Consider the following 24,736-nt stretch of genomic DNA (forward strand, 5'->3'; position numbering starts at 1 on the left):
GGGACTCTGCATCTGTCCTTGTGACAGGACAAGGAGTAATGGATACAAACTGAAAGAGGGGAAATTTATGATAGACATCAGGAAGAACTTCTTAACTGTGAGGAAGGTGAGACATTGGAACAGGTTGCCCAGAGAAGCCACGGATGGCCCATCCCTGGCGTTGTTCGAGGCCAGGTTGGATGGAGCTTTGAGAAACCTGGCCTACTGCTACAGGTCCCTACCCATGGCAGTGGGGTTGGGGCTAGATGATCTTTAAGGGCCCTTCCAACCCTTGCAATTCCAGCATTCTCCTATCCCACAACAAACGCTCCGCGCTCGCTGCCCGCCGGGCCCGCCCCACGTCGGGACTCGGGCAGGCGCAGCCGGCGGCCCCGCCCCCGCCGCGCCGCTTCCCCCGGTTCCCGCCCCCGCCGCCCTCCGTGCGCGGTGCTTCCGGCGGCGCCCGGCGCGGCGGCGGCTCCGGCGGCCCGGGCAGCTCCGCCCTCCGGACGGGGTAGGGTGGCGGCGGTGGCGGCGCTGGTGCTGCCGGGCAGGCGCGGGGGGGCCGCAGCGCCGGGCCCTGCAGCAGCCCCGGTGCGGGGCCGGCCCTGCGCGGCGGGTGCGGGTGGCCGCGGGTGCGCGCTCCCCGTCCGCCCGCCCAGGGCAGGCTGGCGGGGCCGGGCCGGGCCGGACCGGTGCTGCTGTCGGGGAGGGGACGCGGGAGGCAGCGGCGGTACCGGGCAGTCCCCTCCGCATCGGCCCGCCGCTGTCCCTAGGCCTCGGCGGGAACTGCGCCCCGGGGAAAGGGAGCTGGCCCCTCCGGGGAAGGGAGCTGCCCCCTCCGGGGAAGGGAGCTGTCCCCCCGTGGGGAAAGGGAGCTGTCCCCCCGTGGGGAAAGGGAGCTGTCCCCCCGTGGGGAAAGGGAGCTGTCCCCCCGTGGGGAAAGGGAGCTGTCCCCCCGTGGGGAAAGGGAGCTGTCTTCCCGTGGGGAAAGGGAGCTGTCTTCCCGTGGGGAAAGGGAGCTGCCCCGCCGGTAGAGAGCGCGGGCGCCCCAGGAGTGGGAAGGGGTAGGGATGGGATGGAGCAGGGAGGAGGGGAGGAACAGTGCTGGCACCAGACAAAGCGGGCAGGGCTGGGCACGGGTTGTGCTCCTCTCCCCTGCGGGTCCTTCGCCGCTGCTCGGTCCCTGCGGTGTTCCACACTTACCCGGTTTCACGCAGTTGCCCGATCACAACACGATAGAAAGCAGGATAGGAGCTGAACTAGCGATACTATTTTTTTTAATTTTTAGGTGTGTACTTTGGGGGGCTTTTCTTCTTGTGGATTACTTGCTACCAGTGCAGGCTGGCAAATGGACATCAGTTGAATGTGAATGGGCATGATAAGGTCGAGAGAACACAGACTTAAGCTGTGCCAGGGGAGATTTAGGTTGGCCATGAGGAAGAATTTCTTCACAGAAGGGGTACCTAGAACCTGGAATGGGCTGCCCAGGGAGGTGATGGAGTCACTGTGCTTACAGGTGTTTAAGGAAACATGGCACTTAGTGCAATGGTCTAGGTGACATTGTGCTTTTAGGTCATAGGTTGAACTTGAAGTTCTCAGAGGCTTTTTCCAACCCAATTGATTCATTAATTCTGTGACAGTGGCAGGTACCAACTACATGGCCTAAAAGCTGCGATTGTGCAGTGAGGAAGCAGCTGATCAACAAGTAAATGCTATACAGAGTATGTCTGCATGGAGAGGCAGTATGATATCTCAAGAGAAAAGTGAAAAGACAAGTAAGACAAATGCGCACAAATTTCTTTTTAAAAGTAGTGTGAGGAATTTTTTTTTTTAATTTTTACATGAAGGGGAGAGTTTCACCACAGCTGGAAGGGTAGTTGGTCAGAATGAAGTGGCATAATGCTGCTAACTTTAGACTGTTAATAGAAAGGGCTACATGATGATTTACTCATGTTGAGAAACAATTTCTGTTTTCTGAGAAAGCCGCCTCCATAAGACTGGGTGGCCACTTTGGATAGGTGTAATAGGTGCCAAAGGAACTTTTTCTCTATTGTACCTCAGTGCTAAACCACATGATGAGTCTGATCCTAGCAGGAATGAAGTCAGTGAAGTAACCTGAAATTCTTGGATTTTGCCCATTTTGGTGCGCATGAAGGCAACATAAAATTTTAGATAGATAAAATTGCCATATATTGCAATTTTTTTCAAACAGTAGAATTATTAGAAGTGTGTGTGAAGTGGCTTGTTTTAGTGCCAGAATATATTATGGGAAGAAACACAGCAAATGGGGCCTGAGTTTAAAGTATACTGTAATAGCTTATTAATTTTTAATTAATAATAGCTTCTAGTTTCAACAAGTTGAGTGTAGTTGTTGGTATAATTTTTCTAATTAACAGCAAGAGATGCTAACCTGTGGTAAAAGTACTCTGTTTTAGACTGGAATGTAAGGATCCAGTATTCCCTCTGTGCATTAGTGTACAAAGATAATTAAGAGATTTCCCATATACTGTCTTTTATCTAAGACACACATATTAAAAATTGCGTTAATCTTTCTTCAGAGATCATACAAGCCTTTGTTTTTTGTCATTTACACATTCTTTGTAATTTGTCAATGTTGCTGTTTCTTTTATAGTCAAATGAAGGAGAACTGCTCACTGCTCCCAAATGTGAGATTAGCAAAGCTGGTGTAAACAGGAATTATTACTTCACTGGCTTTAAAAATCAAACCTGGTGTATGCATGACTAGCATGTACAACATTTGCTTCTCTTGAAATAGTACAAACTCTTTCCTATCATGTGCTTTTCTAGGGATGGCTCAGGGATAAAATGTGCCTTTTTTTTTTCCCTTAATCTAGTATCTGTTACTTGTTATATTTTCACAGACATCCTTCATTTCACAGCCCTTTGAAATCTCAAGTATTTTTCTGTGTACTTCCCACCTTTTCTCAGCAGTCTGGTTGGTGAATAGCTCTGTACTGTTTCTGCTTGTATGAGATAAAATTATGGATATTGAGGAGTTACATTTGCCAAACTAACCAAAATGAATAGGTAGAATCATGGAATATCCTGAGTTGGAAGGGACCCATCAGGATCATTGAGTCCACCTTCTGGCCTTGCACAGGACAGTCCAACAATCACACTGTGTGCCTGAGAGCACTGTCCAAATGCTTCTTGAACTAAGACAGGACTGGTGCTCTCACCACTTCTCTGGAGAGCCTGCTCCAATGCCCAGCCATCCTCTGGGTGAAAAACATTTTCCTCATACCCAGCCTAAACCTGCCGTGACTCAGCTTCATGCTGTTTTTTCAAGTACAGGAATCATTAATTGGATGGGTTGCTTCAAAGCTGGAAAATAGATTTGTATACAAAAACTCCTTGTAAAAAGAGGCAAAATAGACTGAAGAGATCTAGTGCTTTTGAATGCTTTAACTTAATTAGTGCATTTTCCCATGATATCTCTGCAGAAACTGCAAGATGTTTTACTTTGTCAAATTTTTCTGTGCTTGGAAGAAGGAAATAGTGAATTACAGTCTTAAAAGCCTTTCTGTATGTATAACATGAAGAAAAGAAGGGTTAGAAAAAGGAAGTTTGCTCATGTAATTGAAATAGTTATAAATTAAATAATAGTCTGGGTAGGAGATATTGTAAATAATGTGATGGACTGCAATGTATTTTGAAAGAAAATATCTCTTAAAAAAGTTTTATTCCTGGTCTAGTCCAAAGTGGTTTTCTGGAGTCCCGTCTGTAAAAGTAGAGATAACATTTTGGTAGTCCTTTGAGCTTGTCTGACTTGTGGCCTGTGCAGTCTTGCTCTCCCCTCAAGCCAGCACTCACACAAGATGATTTGGGGAGATCAGGCTGAAAACTGGTTCTGGTATTTCATTGCACTATTTCAGTACATTTAGTGGTATTGACAGGAAAAAAAAAAGATATAAAAGAAACAAAAGATGTAGAAGGCTGCTGCTTGGGAGGAAGATAAAAAGACACACTTATAAGTATCTTTTATTAGGCTTTAGTTTAGCATAATTATGCATATACAAAAAGAAATTAATCATTACAACAGGCCATTGACCCAGCCAGAGATCAGAAGGCATAGTTGCATGGACCTAAATGGATCTCTTTAAGTAATCAAGCAATTTGAGGTAAGGGGGAGTTTTTGACTCACCCTTTATAATAAATAAACTTTGCATGTACATGAGCTCCAGCAATGTTTATCTCGATGCTTTGTGTAGACCTGTGTCTGCATTTTTATCTTTTTTTTTGCAAAGTTAAATCCTGTTAATTAGAAATCAGCTTGACTTCTGGTAGTTCCTGAAAAAAATCTCTTTGTATCATCTGGCCCTACTGATCTGTATTTAATGTAATTCTTTCACTAGCTTATTATCCTTTAACCTCTGAAGCAATTTTGCATTCGTCTTTTTAACTCCATACAATTCTTAATGCTTTTTTTAAAATGCCAGAAGAAGAATTCCTATTTGTATTGTAGTCCTAATGGCTATTTAATCCTTCTTTTATAGTAGTTTTGTCTTACTTGTTATAAGCTACTATATCTGATATTGTTTTTGACTCTTTAAAACTAATTTGCCTTCACTTCTGTTGTTTAGACTAATAAGTTTACATGAGAGCTTTATGTTCCTACTTACTTACTTTTGACCTGTTGACCAATGCCAGCCAAAATTGATGAAGTTGTGTCAGTGTCAAAGATTTCAAATTTTTACAGGTTTTATGAAATTATTAAGTTGCTAGAGGGAGAATGACCCAAATTAACATTACTACTAATAGAAAATCTGCAGCATGATTTCAGGTTATTTCCTCTCTTAGACCTGCCTTGAACTGGCCAGCTAGCTGACATACAGCTCTGAACTGTTGGATGGTTTTGCTGCTCTTGGACAAGCTTAGATAAGGAGCACAGCTTGGTTTTACAGTGCCACAAGAACTGCAGACTGTGGCCAGAGGAAGCTTGGAGTTTGCAGTGCAGATGTCAAGTTGTGTAGGTTGCATATGTGAGATAAATGATTCCCACTGATCTTCAAGTACCACAGCTGAATGATTCTTAAAATTGAGATCGGTAAAGCCATATTTTCTGTGGAGAAGCCTTCAAATAATGTTAATCAGTAAAATTTTGAGTTTGAAGGTGGTGTATATGCTGATCTAGCCACGATTTCAGGGCTTGATAGCAGAACATTTGTTGAAGTTTAATGTCTGTTGGCATATTCTTTAAATAGATCTTTCTTTTTAAGAGGGGGAAAATCCAGAAGGAGAATGTATTTGTAATCTTTACTTACATCTTACATCAAAGCATCTCTGCTTTGAAAAAATAAAATAATAACTATTTTCACTTTGGAGTTGTTTCTTTTTTCTTTTTTTTTTTTTTTTTCTTTTAAGGAGGAAAGGTTCAGGGTTGTGCTACTTTTTTTTTTCCAATGTCTTTTCTGAAAGGTGGCTTAGGTTGTTTGTGGGAAATGTGACATTATTGGTTCTTGGTGTTTCAGGGGATCTTGAAGTAAATCTGGCATATTGTTTTATGCATTCCCCTCTGCAGTGAGTATCAGGAGTAATTCATGTCCTCGACAGCTACGTCAACATTTGAAACTAAACAAAAGGCCAATAATAGTAGAAGCAAGAAAGTGAGAATTGAGCACTTCATTAGTAAACTTTCTTTCTGTCATGAGTAAAATGGGCAGATAGTGCAGCCTCTCCTTATCTGTTACCACAAGTGCCTTCTTGCTGGAAATGTTCATGCCAAAGAGAGCTGTTTGTACATATCTGTGTGTTTGTGAGTATGGGAACAGGCAACTGACCTAAAAAACACACTGTAGATCTGTGTAGAGACTTATAAAAGTTTCCATTTGTTTAATAATTTACCCTACTGTAAACTTATGCTCCCAAAAATGCTATAGTAGGGTCTCACTTGTACCCACTGCAAACATTAAATACGTGCTTTGTGTGCCTGGCAGTGTGAAGCATCATGTTCGTTGTTACTTGAGGTGTCTTCTGCAGTAGAAGGGTCACATCTGTTGGTTCAGAGATTACCACAGTGCATATCCTGTGGTAAACTAAGCGGCAGCTCCCACATGGGCTGTTTGAAAAAACATTTATTCTATTTTGAGACATGCTTAGTCATCCCTGTTTGGCCTCTAACGGGTTACAGGCATTACTCCTTATTCTCTCCTAGTAAAGCTGATGGACAAGTTAATGAGAAGGCCAGTTTGTGAGAAACAGTTTGTGATGCTGGAGGATGTGAATTCATAGCCTGAGTGTGTTGTGTAGTGCCAGCTGAAATCGGAGAATACACTGCACATTTTGTTGTGTGTTGGTAAAACTCACAGTTTACATCACACAGGTATGGAGCAGCTGCTCAATATGGGACAAGCATATGTAAGAGGATCTTTATTAGTAGGGAATATGATACAGCCCTCCTGTGTCCTGTAGAGAACATTCAGCTATAAATGTTTCTTCACTGTTGTAAACAGAAAACTTTACTAAAATAGCTTACCTTTAATTTAGCTTTTTCTAATTGCTAAACCTGCTTATTTGATTGTTTTACTTCTGTTGGTTTCATTTGTGTAAAACACATTGATATTCTTAATTAATAGTATATTTTGTGTTGGGTTTTTTAAGTATGCAGATCTAGTACATTTTGTGTTTAACTGAATTGTTACTTTATTGAAAATATTTTCTCTTGTCAGAATTAAAATGCTTTCTATGGGGACTTCTGCTTCTGACGCCAGGACTCTTTTGAAGACCTTGTTTATTGCATGGTTTAAAGGAAGATGATGTTGTTAGTGAATTCTGAGCATCCTTCAGGAGGCTGATGACCCTTCTGTTGTCCGTGTGTGCTGTCATGGACAGCTTCAAACGGTAAAGGCGGTATTTTTGTGACTCTGTTTCAGATTAGTGCTCGATAGAGGAAGCAGTGGGTTAAGTTTAGATTAACAGCTCAAAAGCTCATTCTTTTTACTCTTAAAACCATTTACGCTTTTTTAAGGAAAGTAAAACCATTGGTTTTAACATTGTTTTAAGAACCTGTATCCTTAAAATGGGAAGGTATATCTTCAGATATGCTTTCACAGTTGTTTACAGTGTGGGCCAATTTTCATTTCATACTTGAATTCATTTCCCTGAGTCACTGCAATTTTATTTTCTTGAAATAAATCCCTAAAGATAATGCTTATTTTGACCATTACTTCTTTTGTTGCTTGAGGGCTGGTTTTGGCTAATGTTTCTTCATAGTCTTCTCTTAAAAAAAAAAAAAAAAAAAAAAGTGAAGTAAGGTAAAAAGTAAATGGGAAGCCACACTTAGTAGCTTCCAACTAAACAATTGCCTTACAATAAAATACAATAACTTGTTAATATTTTAGTAGCAGTACTTTGTTTAAGACAATATTCAAAACAGCACAATTTGCTTTATAAGAATCCTATATCTGCTCACTGTGTTTATTCATTCTGTTTTATCAGCTCTTTTCCAAAACACTACAGGCAGTTAATGCAACTTATAAAGGACTCCTGACTTTTTGCATCTTCCTAAGTCCTATCTAGATGCCACCAGTGTTTCCCATGTTAACAGTTCTGAGCATGTTTTACTACATGTGCCTTCGGCGCCGAGCTAGGACAGCGACGAGAGGAGAAATGAACAGTCGGAGGGCTATTGAATCGAACACCCGCGCCTTACCTATCAACGTTGAAATAGTTCAGTATGCCAAAGAAGTGTTGGATTTCAGCTCTCACTATGGCAGTGAGAACAGCATGTCCTATACCATGTGGAATTTAGCGGGGATTCCCAACGTGTACCCTAGTTCTGGTGACTTTACCCAGACTGCTGTCTTTCGAACTTACGGGACCTGGTGGGATCGCTGCCCGAGCGCTCGGCTGCCTTTCAAGAGGACACCATCCACCTTCTGTAGCCAAGACTATGTGGAACTTGCTTTTGAAGAACCAGTTTATCCCACTGCTGTGCACATTCTGGAAACCTATCATCCTGGAGCTGTAGTCAGGATTTTGGCATGCTCCGCAAATCCTTACTCACAAAATCCACCAGCTGAAGTAAGGTAATTTTTTTCTTCTTTATGCTTTCCTGTAAGATGTTAAATGCTACAAATAGGGCTTTTTAGTGAACTTTACTTCCAAATATTTATCAGTTTTATATCTGACTGACTAAAATTTTCTTTATTTTTTCATGTTTTTAAAACTGTGCTGTCTCATTTTGATAGCAACTTCAGAGATGTAGACATTTTTTAGGAATTAATGCATCTCCTAATATCAACTTTAATTTGTGTAATGATAGTTTTGATGTTGGAATTTTTATGGGCAATAATTACTATATCTGTATAAAACACCACTTCTGAAGTGGTAGGTCTGAGCTCTTCCTTCAGTAGGAAAAGGAAATTGTGTAAAAGAGGTTGAGGATTCATGGCTGCTGTATCATCCTGCTTCAAGTAGCCATAGACTCTTTCTTCTCTGCATGCTTTAGGTTGAATATATAGTACAATTAGGCGCTGTAACTATTCATATGGAAATGAAGCTGAAACCATAAGCACAGAGCAGTCAGACAAAAGGTGATACCATTTGTCTGATCTTTATTTTTGGTCTGGTCAAAGGGTGGTGAGCTGAACTTGCTTTTACACTCACGTCATCTAAAAGAAGCAGATTTGATCCTCTTGGTTTTCTTTATATTAGGAAGTCTTGATGAAATTCCAGTTGCAGGATCAGGAGTGTGGTAACCTGGGGAATGGTGAGATAGTAAAGAAGAACACTGTGTGTGAGTTGAGAAGCTCTTAGTGAGGAGTTGAGGAAATACGAATGGAAGGAGAAAGTGAACAGGTCACAGCATGTAGTGGGGAAAACATTGGGAAAAGCCGTCAGTATATGCAATAGAAGTATTCCATATAAATTCCATATGCAATTGAAGTATTCCATATTCCATATCCATAAATGATACCAAAGAGATAAAGGAAGGGAGAGCTGATGGAAGAAATACTTAACAAAATGTAAAGATCAGTATGCCAACAAATACTATATTGCTATGAAACACACACTTTGGTGGTATAAGCAGTGCTAGCGTGGATGGTGGGTGATTTTTTACTGACTTACCTTTTACAGATGACACTAAAAAGTATGTTTTTAGGTCTAACTTAATATCCCTTGCTTTCTAATACTGGGCCATTAATATTCATTCAAAAACCCTTGGAAAATCAGGTGTCATGGTTTATATTCAAAATTCCCAGTTAATATATTTTGTATGCTTCTGTCATCTGCTGTGGTTAAGTGCAGTTGCTTGTTTTACAGATCTAATGAGAATATGATATGTTGTATAGCTCTAAAGTAAACATCTGAATTCAAGGAACAGTGATAGGTCAAAGTAATAATAACAAGCCACCTAACTTTAGAAGTATGTGTGCTTTTGGCACTGTAATACAGAACTTATTTAGAGAATGGTATGTAGTGAAGGCAGCTTTAAGACTTTCAAATTCAGAACCTAATGTGAAATGACTTCTGAGCAATTACTCTGTGAACTTCCATTTTACTTTTTTATTTTGTGATGTAGATCTTATTTCTTTATGGTGAAGCACAGATTGGAGGGAAGCTCAGAAACAGTTAACTGAAGGACATGTGTAATTAGTTACACAAAAAAAGAGAAATAGAAAATTGTACAGAGAGCAAAAGGGAGATGAAGTGAAAATACTAGTATAAAACTCTGGGGTATGTGCTTTATGATTTCTCTTGAGGTGTGGTCAGAGTGAGAGCTCAGACGTCCTTCATAATAAAAGGTGAAGTTTCTGTAGGATCTTGCTTTTTAATTTGTAAGCAAGAATGTCCACTGTTCTGCCTGCATAGGTTAACGTTTCTGGTTGGAAAAAGATTGTCTCAGACATCCTTGGAAGGAGTAGTCTGTGCTGCCTCTTCAATAATTGTTAGTCTTGATGCTAGAGAAGTTTTATAGGGATGCTTTTTTCCTGTTTGCTTACCTTTGCTCTGCAGGACTTGTGTGTTTGGAGCTGAACATTTGATTTGTCTCTTTTTTTCTAAAGGAGGCAAATGTCTTATGTATGGTGTCATGAAGGGAAGATGAAGGAACCCTTTCTCCACATGAGGGACACAATATTTTTTCTCTGTTCATTTGCTCACCTTTATGAGAGGAATCTGAAGAGTTGCAAGAGCGCAGTCTCTTTTCTGCTTCTGTTCTTGATCTCTTCTTTTTACTTCCAAAAATTCTGAGATATCAGCTAAGAATTCTTTTTTTGAAGATGGAATACTGCTGTAATCTCAGATGATTCCTTGTTTAACTGATGTTTTAGTCTTGAAGCACTGCCATGCTATTGTCTTCTGTTAAAAAAGGCCATGACCTACTTACTCAAAAGGCACTTAGAACTTTGTTTTCCTCTTCTGACTTTTTTGGTACTTTGTTTTTTGATACTTGGGTTATTACCAATGAAACTTTTCAGTGCTACTTTGTTTTTTAGCTGACACTGTACATGTTTCTGAACACCTGTGTAGAAAGGGCAGGTCATTAGGAAACTTCTGTTTCACCAGCTCCTACTTGATATACAAAGAAGGCCAAACTATCAGTGAAGCCAAAACTTTGCTGTGTACAAAAGCTTCTAGGCTACAAGTCTCTTTATGAGGAGCTAGTATATCACAGTTCTTGCTCAAGAGAATTTTACATATTTTTGTTAAAAAATGGCTAACGCCCACATACTTGGTCAATGTATTACTCATTTTATGCTTCAGTTGCATGGAAGAACAGCTCACACAGGTGTTCAGAAAATGCTCTTTGGTTATGTTCCTTTGTTGCTGGTACACTGAGTACTGCTATCTCAGCTTTGTATGATGCTGTCTCAGGTGAGCTTTATTCAGTGTCTTCAGAGGTGGGGTCAGATCTTCATGGAATGGGAATAAGCATTTACTTGTCAGAGGGTTTGCAGTTGTTTCTAAGTAATCCTCAGGCTTAGAACATGACAGTTAGTTTGACCTTTTTTTCATTATGGCTTAACTGGCATCCAGCAACTGGAGGAGTCTCTGTCTTCTCATATCTTTCACTGCTTCAAACACAAAAGGCATTAAATCACTTTTCTCTACATAAAACAATTTTTAAAAATCATCAGTGTCAGAGGAACTGCTGTTCTAACACATGGAAACTTTTTGTACTTTTCATTTGTGCCTCTCATATCTTGATTGGTGAGAAGTGTGGGTAGTTCCTTAAACTCTACTGACATTCCATGTACAGATTTGTTATGTGAATTAACCAAGTGCAGAAAACTCAAGAAAAATTAATAGTCTGAGATTAGGGACATGTTGTAACATAAAATCTCAATTTTTATGTGGTGAAGAAATCAATCCCTATTTTTGATTGTGTCGTGTTATGATTATTTTAGTAGTGTGGCCCTGGGATTTTGTACGGTAGTGCACATTCTGTGTTTGTAGGGTTTGGTGACAATGCTGAGTTGTCACAAGCTTCAGCCAGTGGAAGAGGCAGAGCTCTACACGCATGTGGTGGGGACAAATGCAGCATAAGCTGAACCCAACCAAGAGTGTTTTCTTTGTTTTTCATAGTGTATTAGATTGATGGGTAAGTTATAGCTAGCCTCTGTGATAAAAAAAAATGGGGTTTTTCCCTGTTTTTTTTCCTCCTTTTTTACCCAGAAGTCTTACTGTTGATGATTCCCTAGCGGCTTCTTCAGTGTTAGTCCTTTTGATACATTTTGATATTCTTAATAGTTAGTTGCTGTTAGTCTTTGTTTAAATGGGAAAGTCAAAAATAATTGTTTCAGAACTTTTTCAACTTTTTCCTTTTATAAAAGTAACTTAGGGTTTTAAGTTTGTAATATGAAGCAAAAAAGTGGTCCCTATTCTCCTGCTGTGGTCTTCTAAAATTTGATTTGACTGTTGTTTTTATGTCATATATGTGTTGTAGTGATACTGTGCATTCATGTGCTTTTATAGAAGCTCACAATCAGAGATTCCTAACAAGTCTTCAATCTGTGGCTGTAGTTGGGGCAATATTTCATAGCATGTGTTCTTCCTGCAATGCAGTGATTGCTTCTTGAATAATTAGAGATTATTTTATGATCATTTTTTCTTGTTTGCTACAGATAAGGTATGACTCTTATTAGGTTTTTTTCTCACGAATGAGATACCGTAATCATTCGTCTGGGACCACTTCCATTCTGCCTTGTGTATTCCTGTTGTTTATTTCTATTTAATTTGTTTAATTTCATGTTGTTTAGAATTTTACTAGAAAATTGAGCATGGCTCAGTATTTCCAAGCTTAACTGTGTTTGCTGCATGCAGAGTTTCTTTCTGTTTCTGAAAGTCTTAAAGCCTGTAGAGACAGAAGCTGCCACAAACCAGAGCAGCAAGTTAATGAAGATGGACAAAATAAAAGGCCTCCTCTCCTTCCAACGGGAAATTTATTGTATTTAAGCAGCCTGGACAGGGATCAAAATGTTTTATGGACCCTCTCTCTCTGCCCCCCTCCCTTCCCCCTTAAAGGGAGGGAAACCAGAAAGGCAATGTACTGAATGTAAAATATCATGAGTTCTTACTTGTAGAGAGTGGCAGTCAGATGGTTCTTTCACTCTACCTTTTATTCCCTGAGAATCTCAGATGAAAACACCCAAAACACTGCTGATACCATCAACACATTAGAGTGTGATAAGGAACCTTCGGGCCTGTATCTCACCTATGTGTAACACACAAGTTCTAGACATTTGCATCCTTACTTAAAACTTGTTTTGACATCTTCAGGCAAACAGCTTTTTCTTGTTTCTATGCCTGTCATAGAAAAATGAATTCTGAGTTTGTGGAATACAGTCATTTTTGAGAAGCTTCTAAAAAGCTCATGTAGACAGAGCAGTTACTTGAAATACCTTTTGCTTTGTTAAATGTCCTGACCATTCTTGGAGTCCTGTCTGCTGTCTCTAGTATTTCAGAATTGAACTCTTGGTAGAAATGAAAATTTTGTATTTTCTTATAATGGTTAGACTGCTTGAACTCTGCTTATCAGCTTAATCTGATTGATTCTTAAATTGTCCTCATGATCTTCCCAGTCTCCCCTGCTTTTTGTGTTTATGAGCTCACAGCTGAGGTCAGGGCTACACTTTCCAGGTTGGTTTGAACTAGTGTGCTGAAGCATCCCTGGCATGTTTGCAGTCAGGAGATGTTTTCTCCTAGGTAATCTACAGATGTCTGCTGTGCAGTTGCTTGGCTAAGAGCAGCATGTGATTATAATTGTTGCACAAGTTGCATTTTCATCAAAGATGTGGTTATATTCTCTGAGATTCCTTATGTTCTCCTTGTTGGTCTATCTGGAACTCTCCCTTCTATTGGCTTTTAACTCAGCTATTAGTTTCTTGAGGCAAGGCATTTATTGGATTGCTTGTAGTGCGTTTTTTACTTTCTACACCTCTCTCGATTTGACAGTACAAGAAACCTCAGCAGTTGCAAGCAATGTTTAATCTTGTATTGCTGGAGAGAAATCTGGTTACTTTTCCTAGAAGCCCCTTTTTCAAAGACTCTCGCTTATTACATATATTTCTTCAGAAGTAACCAGGTCTTCTCAGGCATCATCTTAACCATTAAAAACCTTTCCAACAACATTAGGTCAACAAAAAAATTAGGCAAGCTTTAGATACGTGCTGTCATTTGACACAGACCTTCTGAATATGATTCTCAGCCTAGAAATCACCAGACTGTATTTTTCTTCATGGTAAAGGAAGAAGGATGGTTTTTTTTTTTTTTTTTTTTAACCACATAGGTGTATGAAGTCTTTAGTGTCAGAGATAATTGAGTTCCTGACTGTCTTCATAGGACAGAGAGAAATTTAATGGGAAAACTGAGTCCGTGGCTGAATGAAGAAACTCACTTAATGTCCTCCTTTTCTTCAATTACTAGAGAAAATACAGATGTTGCTGACTCTTATTCAGGCTTTGCCTGGCACTTCTTGCTGGAAACACTGAGGCTTTCTAGCACATTGCTGAAGAAACCTTCTTATCAAAGCATTCTCAGTGTGACATCTTTGATCAGCTGTTACTATGTATCTGCAAGACTGGAGGACAAACAATGTGCTACCTGAATTCATTTGATTCGACTTGATTTTTTGAGAGCTACTTAATTAACTCAGAGTGTGGGGCAGGCAGAAATTCTTTTACTTCTTTAAAGGTAATTGTTGGGAGTCAGTTTCTCTTTGTTTTGGGTTAAATAGCTTATTGAACCTTGTAAGCTTGAAACAGATGCAGCCGACCTTCCTAGGGAAACTGATTTCAATACATATCCTCAAACCAGGACTGACTGTAAAAATGCCTTTCTTATGAAAGATTTTTAGGTGGATTACCGTAACAAAGCAATGTTCCAGAACAGAAGAATTAAATTCTTTCTGAAGCCTCTTGGAAATTTAGACTTTTTTGATCCCGATGTGAATTCTTCACTCCCATTCCGATTACATGCAGTCTGTTTAAGTGTCACAGTGGTGATCTCAGAGGAAGAGATCACTTCCACTTGTAGTAATGGGGTAAGAGCATGGGAAGGATTTACCATGCCTACACGTGGGAAAGATTTGCCAGCTCTGACTCAGAGCAACTGCTATTGCCTGCGCTTGTTTGTGCCACCAAGACAGAAAACATCATCAAATCAACCTGATAAACTTGAGTTTTTCCAGATAAACCAAGAGCTAACTTCTTTGAAGTTAGATTGGTGGGCTGTTGATGAGAAGTAAACGTCATGAGAAGGACAGTGGAAAATTGTCACTGGTTTTGTTGTTCATCAGCATTTGGTATGCAATGTGGAGCTTCACAAGATTGTGAAATCATGCTACGTGTCTTCCATTTTCTCTAGTTTATTACAAAGACTGCAAACTAACTACTGCCTGCTGGAGCTGGGTATTGCATTGCAATTTGATGAGCCTAGATTTCCAGATACATTATTTTTTCAAGAGCTCTGCTGCTGCTAGATAATCCTCTCTCCAGGGTCCAAAAGGAGAAGTCAATAACAGACCCATTCTGCTAAAAGTTGATGGTCCAATGTGTGTTAGATTAGTGAAAAAATAGCCTTTGAATTTCCCTAAGGATACTTTGAGTGGGTACATGGAAGTGTCTAAGCAAAATGTCAGATGGTGATCTGGATGTGTTCAAGGAAGGTCATGTGCCTTGCCAGCACCAAGTATTTGCTTAGAGAATCGACCTATGTGACAGTGGGACTGCAGCTGTTACTTTGCCATGAGTAGACATCCATTTTGTAAATTAATGAAATCTTTTCTTCATACTATGTCTCTCTTATGAAAACTGTTAATTTTAGGGTAGAGCTGTCCACTCTCTTGTGTTAGTACTTTGATGTGCCATATGCTCACTACTCTTGTATGTTTGTTTTTAGTTCATGTCGTTTTTGGGTTTTTTTTCCTTTGGACATAAGAATTCTGCAAGTCTCCCATTCTATTATAAGGTACTTGGAGAGCAGCATGGTATAGGATAGGAAAATTTATCTGTGCATACCTGAAAATGTTCACTGTGAAATGGAAGTTATGGCCAATATGGATTAATTTTCTTGATTTTCCCTTTTTTCCTTTTTTATTTCCAAATATCAAACTTCTTAACCTTATTTATGCTGTGTGCAGTGTTTTAATTAAAATCCCTGTATTTTTTTCACTTTCTGTTGTGATGGAAAACATTAAAGCGTTTGTTTCTGTTGTAAGTTCAAAGTAGTGGTGTCTGGTAGGGGAGGCCAAGATGCTGAGGTACTGGGGAGCAGATGGAGTGCTTCTGAGATTCATGTGGCAGGACAAGAAGTCTGAGAGAAATCCTTGAAGCTGGGACTAGGCTGATCAGAAATAGATGGTGTGCATGTGAAAGTCTCTGGATTAGTATCAAGGTAAGCATGTTGTCAAAGGGACCAGCAGTAGTAACTGCTGGAGGCTTTCTTTAGGAATTAACTAGACTTGAGGGAGGAAAAACATTGAGGCTGAAGGATCTCCAGTCACTAAGTGAGGACCTATGCAGATATAAAAGAGCATGTTTCTGTTTTCAGGCCTGTAGGCAAGTTTGGGAGTGCTGAAGATCTAAGGAATGTAAGACTTGCTTCTTGCAGATTACTCCGTTGGCAGCAGGTTTCCCTGTCACTTGGAGAAGATCTGGGGTCTGTGTGTGAAACCAAGGATGTATATGTATGGTAGTTCTGTGCATGGTTTGAACTTCTGTCTGTCACTGGACCAAAGAGGAGAAAGGCTTTTCAGTTCAGCAGTTTGGAAATTCTGGCATCTTTTGCAAAGGACTCTTTCAAAAATGATTTGAAGTTTCTACTTTCTTTGCTAATTTGTCAGTGAATTACTTGTAAAAGGAGCATTTTGCTTGCCTAGGCAGATAAACACAGTAAAATGGGTTTTTTTAGTAATTTGTAGTACTGTAATTTGGACAGGTTTGATATTAAATAGTCTGAGTGGTGGGGTTTTTTTCTTTTATTTTGTAGGAAATAAGAGGTCAGATGACTCTCTTTGGGTTACATGGCAAGAGTGCTTCTTGTGTACTTACACTAACATGCCATCATTGTGAAGACATCCTCAATCCATTTGTTTCGATTACCTTACTTGTGAGTTGTTAGAAAAACTTGGGCACAGATAACACTAACACAAGTCACTATGAGTCTACAGCTTGTTTTGTTATTCAGTGGAGAAAATATGGTAAGGTCATGAATTAGTGTGAGTTGAACAGGAGTTGAATTCATCCATAGGATATTTATCAAATCTAGAGAAAATGTAAGTATCATAAATCATCTTTTCAGCCTTTTTCTTGCTTGTTAAATACTTCTGACAGACGATGTTGCCCTCTTACTGTGCTCAGGAATTGCTTTAGTAACTTTAATTTTAATTCCTGTACTGTATGTGTGTCTTTTTTTTTTTTTTTTTTTTTTTTTTTTTTACAGATGGGAAATACTTTGGTCTGAGGCACCTGCAAAGGTGAATGGTCCTCAGGCTCGGCAGTTCACACCTTGTATCAAACAGATAAACTTCCCCACAAACTTGATCCGACTGGAAGTGAACAGCTCTCTTCTGGACTATTACACTGAATTGGATGCAGTAGTACTACATGGTGTGAAAGAGAGGCCTGTGCTTTCACTTAAGACTTCAATGATTGATATGAATGACCTAGATGAAGATGAGGATGAAGAAAAATTTGCCTGTGGAATGGACGCCCTTAATAAGCAGTTCAGCATTGTTACCCTCAGGGAATGGCCAACTAATGGATATTTTGATAAACTGCCTTATGAGGTAAGAAAAGTATGTTTTGTTTTCACTCAATCATTGTCTTGATCGTTAAGGGTGAAAAGGTGCTTTATAAAGTATTGGTCAGGATTGTTGTTTTTTCTCAGTTTCTTGCATTCCTTGTGAATCTCCTGCAATTATTGTATAGGTATGCTTGAATTCTTTAAGTCTGTTTGCTTCCATGGGTGGATGTTAAGTATTTGCATAGTTATTGCACTCTTACTTCTCAAGGATTTTTACATTCACACACAGTTTTTACAGCAGTTATTCTAGCCTTGAATTTCGAGCTCTTGAACTTAGAAGCTTTTAGCAGTTTTCTGGTAGGTTTTTAGTCCTCGTGCTTGACAAAGAAAATATACAGAAGAGAGATGGAAAGATTCAGTCACCATCTGGAAGTAGAAAGAGTTTGCAATAGGCTAAAAGTTTGGTTTCCTGTTTTCTCTCTTTCAAAACTGACAGGGCTTTGTTCTTGAAATGCCATAATATTTTTATATTATTATTAAATGAGCTTTTTCCACCCAGCTAAGTTTTGAATGGTGGTGCAGGTAAAATATGTTATAGCTGGACTTCTGCACACTGTCTTCTTTTTATGCTCGCTACTTTTTATTCTGTCATTGGCACAGAAAACAGTTGTGAATAAACTCCTTTCAGCTCCCCTGGCAGCACAATGGTTGCAAATGTGCTCAGAGTCAGTAGATGAGTATTTTCTTTCCTCTAATTTCCAGTATAATGAAATTGTGGCGTATGATTGCTGATTACCATGTGCAGGCCAGGCAATTCTTAGTGGGGTACAGCTGTTATTGAAGGCTGGTGCCCTGACTGGAGTAAGAATTGAGAGATGAAACAATTATCTTCACCTCCCCTGAAATAAATTGTCGGCAGATCGTGGAAAGGAGCCTTTACTTACTGATCAGTGGAAAGGAGCCTTTACTTGTTGATCAGACTGGGTCAGAGACAGGATTGTTCCTGCTCTTCAGTGTGCTGCAGTCTGGGAGAGGCAGCAAGAGTTCATTCAGTGTGGTAACTCAGCAAACGCTCAGAGTGCTTGTGGCTTGAACCAGACTCACTTTTGAAAGGGAACGTGAGGTGTGCTGCCACGGATTAAATGGTGCTTGCAGAAATGCCTGCTCTAATCAAATAGTATTTCAGTCTTACCACATCTTTTGACTCTGAGTACCCCAGTTTGACAAATGAAGGCTGTGGTTGGGTGACCATGTGCCCTAATAGCCTGCAGAAGTTTGCTGTGCTTGTAAAGATGGAAGAGAAAGGAAGAGAATGTAACAACTCTTACTGTCTTCTCTTGAAACTTCTCTTGAAACCAAACCTCTTGAGTTTGGTTTGAGGTTCTTTTTTTGTGGATGCAGTGGAATAATAAATAAGGAAACTAATTTTATCATGAGTTAGCTCTAGTTGTGTTTGGTTGTTTGTTTTGTTCCCCAGAGTACACATGGTGTTTAATATATTTTACTATTGACGCTTGCATGGCAGTACTGAAGTAAAGAAAGTACTTTGCATAATTGTTTGACAGTTTGAAAACATGTTGGTTTTAGTAATTCAAGGAAATTAATTGTAGATAAATTCCTACATTTAAATGAAGTTTTTTCTTGTTTGAAAAGGCTGGATAAATTGATTTGTAATATACTAAAATATCAGAGAGATTAATCAATCTGTTTTTTTTCCCACATGATCATAGAATTATGAAGGTTGCAAAAAACCTCCAAGATCATTGAATCAAACCATAAATGGTTGATTACACATATTAAAATTTTAATTTAGGAAATATTTGTGTAGTCTTGTTCCTCCTATGAACTTCTGTCTCCATATACTTTTTGTTTTTCTGCTCTTCTTTTTGTCTACCAGCTTCCTTTTTAATCCATTTTTTAACATGTTTGGTTTCATGAATAAATTTATATGGTCTGTCAATACCAAGAACATATTTTTTCTTCTGCCTTGGTTTAAAGAAACTGAAACTATGGGTGGAATATTTGCCAGAAAACCATAAAAGACTATTTCTGTACTGGTTTTGTGACAGCAAAAATCCCAGTATCCTACTTTCTAGTCCAGCTGGAAGGGTTGGGCATTGGAGCAACAAAAATGTTGTACTTGGTGGTGTGACAGTTTTTATCACATTGGATATTTAAGCAGTACTCTGCATTACTAAGCAGTACTATATTTAAGACTGACCAATGTCAGCTTTTTAGAGGAAGTGTTCACACTGTGGGTGAAGCAAGGCAATTGCTGACTCCTTCCATTTTGATTGATGCATTACGTGAAAAATTGTACCTCTTCTGTAGGTCTGTGTTGATAGTCAATGTGCAACTGCCCTAAGTTTTCATAAACATGCCTGTTCCTTATTTAAGCTGTTTGAAGCTTTTTCATACAATCCTCTGTAATTCACAAAAGATACAAGCTGAGGGGGTTTTGCTACATAGGCAGCAGTTCCTCCAGCCTTTTTTGTTTTTGCCTTTGTATTTCTGAAACTTCCGTAGACTATCCTTTCATAGGATATGTTGTTCCTCAAAATGGCATTAGGAATGTTTTGCTGCAGTATAAACTCCAAAGACATTTTAGCTTTGCTCCTGTCTAAAAAAGAGAAAAATGCTCAGCTTCCTGGGGCCCAGACTTCTGTAGAAGAAACTGTAAATATTTGATGACCTAGTGAGAGAATTTTTCTTCCCTAACCTTGGATGGTTTTAAGCAGCTGTTAATTAGCTGTGAAGTACTTGTACTATCTGTGATCTCTTCTCCAGAACTACCTTAAAATTTAGGAAGGATTTTAGAGGAGAGACTTCAGGTCCTTGTCTCCCCTCCCAGATCATTCACCATCTTGTGCTGCTTGTAAAGTGGAACATGTAAGGCCTTAGTCTTAGTTGGCTTTGCAGGAATATTTGAGGTCTGAAGGCCTGAACAAATTCAAAGATTTTGGTAAAGCTGGGGAATACCTGCCTGCCACAGCTTCCATGTTGTGCAGTTTGAGACTCACCAGGATGTTCTATCTACTAAAAACCCAGCTTATTTTTCTCCAGAGAGGAGAGTTAGAAGACTCTGTGTGCTCCAGTCCAAAATTTTTGGTAAAAATTTTGGTTTAGAATGATATAAATGACACCTTTGTCATTCCTTGAAGCTGATTTTTCCAAAAGCTCCCTACAAGCTTTATGAGCTGTTTGTGTCTACTGGTGTTCACGTGCACTAATAAATGTGTGTTTGCTGGTGCAAGTCATACTGTGTGGAACCAGGGATGTGTGTTTTCTTAAACTATGATGAGAAATGTCAAAAGTCCTAGAATACCATCTTCTTCATGTCTTCTCTTTTTGTCTCTTTGTGCACATGTCCTTTGTCCTGTGCCTGAGCATGTTTTACTATCAGTTCTAAGTAAATGGATTCTAAGCTCTAGCTGCAAGAGTCAAAAAATTGCAAGTTGTTCATTTGTCTGCCTCTGAATGAGTGGTTTGCATAGGCCAGTTTATTTTTTTATTGGAAAACCATTTCATCTTCATGTGGAAGAACTGGAAAAGGAAATTTATAGAAAGGATGAGTATTGTAGGTTTGACCAGCATCCAGACATTCTTTTCTGACAAAACCAAGTTGTGTGTTATGGTGCTCTAGCCAGAGAAAGTATTTTATAAGTACAAATGGTTGTTGCTTGCTGTTTTTCAACAAAAAAGCTTAAAAAGCCAGAGAAACTTCTGGTTCAGTAAGTATTATTAGAAACTACGCTGTTGGTAAAGTTTTGCCCCCTGTACTGGGGAGTGGGAATTCTGTGTGGGTTCATAGGCACTTTGTACTGGCTGAGAAGTTGTTTGTTTTTTTTAAGATGATATATTTTTTATTTGGTAGTTCAAAAAATGTGCCTGGTTTAAAGCTGGCATGTGCCATGTTTTCCCTGGAAATGGGAGAAGAAATACTCTTGTACTCTTAGTCCATCATAACCTAAAAAGGCAATCAGTGTTGTATAAATTATATTTTGTTTTCTTTCTATTTTTTTCCAATAAACTTTGTTTTTACTGATTGATTTACAAGAAAGTGTGAAATAATAATGATTGTCATAATTTTTCACAGTAAAAACTGTGAAAAAAATCACAGTAAAAACTGTTGTCTGTGAGAAACTGCATTATGAAATTAGCTTTCAAAGCAGATACTCATTTCTGTAGCATTCTTGGAATCACCACGAACACAGCATAGCACAGTACAGCACATCATGTCACATACTCATTATGATATCAAATTGTACTTTATGCTAGGGTACACAGACACAAAAAGTGTGTTCCTGACAGACACCAGACTAATGGTGATTAATGGTTATTAGCCTGTACGTTTTGAACCTGTTATTTTTGTTTAATCAAAAGCCAGGAAAAAGCACTTTATAACATAATATCATAGGAGTGACATTTCATTGTATGTTTTCATTCTATATATTATGAAGTAGTGCAATTTCAGTAAAAAATAAAGGCAGATTTTTTTGATTGAGACATGGGCAATTTCATCTCAGGTGTGGAAAGACATCCTGTGTGTTACAAAATACTCATTGAAGTCATCAGTTAGTGTAAATGGACATTGTTCAGTCATTTATAGTTTCATTCACCGTTCTCTGTATTGCTCAGAAGTTACAAAATAACTTTTTTCTCATTGAATTAAATTTGTATTGCTTTGCTTTTGTCAGATATTATGTCCCATTATTTGTAGACATAAATTCTGCTAATTTTTCAGCCTCTGCTGAGCTTTCAGCTCTATAAAACTTAGTGAGTAACCATGGGAGAAAAATCTGAGGGAAAAGGCATTGATAAAATAGGTGTTTAGCTGACTTACATAGTGTGGATTAGCTGAAAGTTTGCAAAAATCAAGAAATTTACTTGTGATTATGTCTTTGTTAGCTCCTAGTTATTTTGGATATTTTAGGTTTCAAAATATCAACAGGTTCCTAAATGTCAGTTGGGTGCAAACTTTGCTATTATAATATATCTGCAGTTATTATTATATGTGCATATATATTTTTTATATATGCAGATATGTGTGTATATATATATATATATATATATATATATATATATATGCTGTTACATTGAAATGTGCTGGTCTTCTGCATCAATCTGAGTTCCAGACAACTGCAGAGACAAAAGCCTGGGCTCTTTTTAGGGGAAAGAACAAGCAATGAGAAAAGATGAAAGGCTTGAAACCAAGTATGACAGAAACTGGAGTATATCAAACACTGTATTTTTGCATTGGAGTTAAACTAAAATGTTTTAGGATACGTAGATCTTGTTGGAAATCTAAATACTAAATTTGGAGCTGAGTAGGAAGTAACATTTTCCATTTTGCAGGAAGTTGAATTGTTTTGTTGTTCCAAAAATGAAGGGGGGAGGAGGGGAGGTGGAAAGTGGCTGCATAATAAAGTGATGCATTGAAAGTACAATCTGTTTTGATCTCACAAAAAGCTCCATTTTCATTTTACGTCATGGATTTTGTTCTGATTTTTGGCCTATTTGTCTTATGAGTCGTTCTAAGGCATCAAAATAAAATGTTGGTGTTTTGAAAGGACTACAGGATTCTCTTCCTTTAGAGTTGATTTGTGAGTTGTAGTTTTTTTAATTTACACTGATTCATTTCAGTGAGTTACTGTTTCCCATTCTGCTTGATAACAGTCAATTTAAGTTATATAACTTGAGTGCAGGTACTTACATCTGCTAGAGACAGCACTGGTAAACATTAATTTTTAGATTTCATGTTTCAAGCACATTTTCTCTCAGTTTCTAAGCTAAAGGAGATTTCTTTATTTTGTTGGGCATTTTTATTTCCTTAAGAGAGTATTTATGTCTGTGTGCGTGTTGATCATTCCTTGGAAAGGAAAACAGAGTGTGATGGGAGAGGAGGGGTATTTCTTAGTTTCTGAGTGTGACATAAGTTATTACAAAAACTGTTACAGTGATGCTAGTCAGCAAGGCTGGTGATTATTCTGAAGCTGAGATGATTCAACTGATACAGTTAAAAAGGGGTTTTGCCGTTCAGATTTGACGCTGGTGTAGGACAAAAATGCTCTCAAAGTATTACAGCAAGGAAGAGATTGTAAAAGGAGATCTGGTTATGTTGAATTTTTTACCTGGTTGCATAGTCCAGAGAAGAAGATATAAGAAAGAAGACAAACCACTGATTTTTAAAACAGGGAGAAGGGGAATAAATCTGAAATTTGTTTAGGGTGTGGGGAAACTGGTATGTGGTATCATTTTTCCATGTACTTTGCAAATATCTCCCATCTTAAAAACCAAATACAGAGAAGGAGGATGCCATTCTGTGTTCTGCTCAATGAAAGAGCAGACAGTGAAAGGAAATATATAAACATAGTGTTTACGTATATATCACTGTTTAAATTAGCATGGGTAAAGAAACTTTTGATTTGAAAGCTTCCTGTCACTTTCATATGCTGATCTGCTTTTTCCTTTCCTGTTTAGCATGTTGTCAAATTGAGAAGGCAGTGCAGTTCTATTTAATAGTTAATTGATTTATTTGAGAAGTTTCTTTTGAGTAAAAGGTTTTACTTTCCATGAAGTTAGAATGCATTTTCTTATTCCTTTGCAGTTTTCCCTTAATGTTTGAAGTGCTATATGACCATCTGTGACTTTTTTCCCCCTGTTTTTAATATAGCTCATCCAGTTGATTTTGAGTCACCTTACAGTACCAGACCTGTGTAGACTAGCACAAACTTGTAAGCTACTGTATCAACATTGCTGTGACCCTCTACAGTACATTCATCTCAGTTTACAACCTTACTGGGCAAGGATTAATGACACATCCCTGGAGTACCTACAGTCTCGCTGCACACTCATCCAGTGGCTGAATTTATCTTGGACTGGAAACAGGGGAGCCATCTCTGTTTCTGGATTTAGCAGGTCAGTGTCAAATGTACAGAAATGTTTTGACAAGCTCTCTTTGCAGAGCTGCTGCATGGTAGTTTCACTAAGTATTTGAAACTTTATTAAAAGGCAAAAAATGCATTGGATTTACTGTAAAGGGTATGATTGTTGTGATGCAGAAAAAAGGAACAGCTAAAACAGTAGGAGATACTAAATATAGCAGCAGAAGTCCATAGCAGTCTGTAGAGTCTGCATGTTCCAAGCTGCTTGTGACTGAAAGGCTTCTTCCAGGGGGAGCAGTGTTTTGCTTTCTTCTGGGCTTCTGAAACACTCTGCTAGAACTGAGCTATCAAAAATCCATCTCGCAAGGAAAATGTTTGTGGTTGTTCTTTGTACAGATGAGTCATCAGTAGGAAGGTATTAGAATGGCTGCAGTAATAAACTGATTGCATGCTCACATGGTATGAGCCAAGTAATCACTGGAGTCCAATGTAAATGCAAATATTTTCATAAAAATGATTTAAAACATTAGCCCTGTTGGAAAACAGGGGGGATGCATGTGCATATTCCAATGAGCTGAAAATATGACTGTGGTATAGGTCATTAAAATAGCAAATTTGCAGGGATTCTTCTCTGTATAACAGCCATATTCTCTGCTTTCTTA

The 24,736-nt window shown here is 38.8% G+C and overlaps 1 protein-coding gene across 4 annotated transcripts in view; it reads left to right on the forward strand.

Moving 5' to 3' along the window:
* Positions 1–387: 387 nt before the first annotated feature.
* Positions 388–24,736, forward strand: part of FBXL4 (F-box and leucine rich repeat protein 4) — a 63,004-nt gene continuing 38,655 nt past the window's right edge. The window contains exons 1-5 of one of the 4 annotated variants that reach the window (XM_059842421.1): positions 388–493; positions 6,672–6,843; positions 7,441–8,030; positions 16,888–17,233; positions 23,864–24,108. In XM_059842421.1, coding sequence (XP_059698404.1) covers positions 7,522–8,030; positions 16,888–17,233; positions 23,864–24,108 — 1,100 coding nt within the window. In that variant the 5' untranslated portion in view covers positions 388–493; positions 6,672–6,843; positions 7,441–7,521. Of the gene's footprint in view, positions 494–1,064; positions 1,758–1,817; positions 4,125–4,459; positions 6,326–6,671; positions 6,844–7,440; positions 8,031–16,887; positions 17,234–23,863; positions 24,109–24,736 lie in introns of those variants that run through there. The other 3 variants (XM_059842420.1, XM_059842423.1, XM_059842422.1) reach the window with 3 other exon arrangements.

This window comes from Haemorhous mexicanus, chromosome 3 (assembly GCF_027477595.1).
Source record: "Haemorhous mexicanus isolate bHaeMex1 chromosome 3, bHaeMex1.pri, whole genome shotgun sequence".
NCBI lineage: Eukaryota > Metazoa > Chordata > Aves > Passeriformes > Fringillidae > Haemorhous > Haemorhous mexicanus.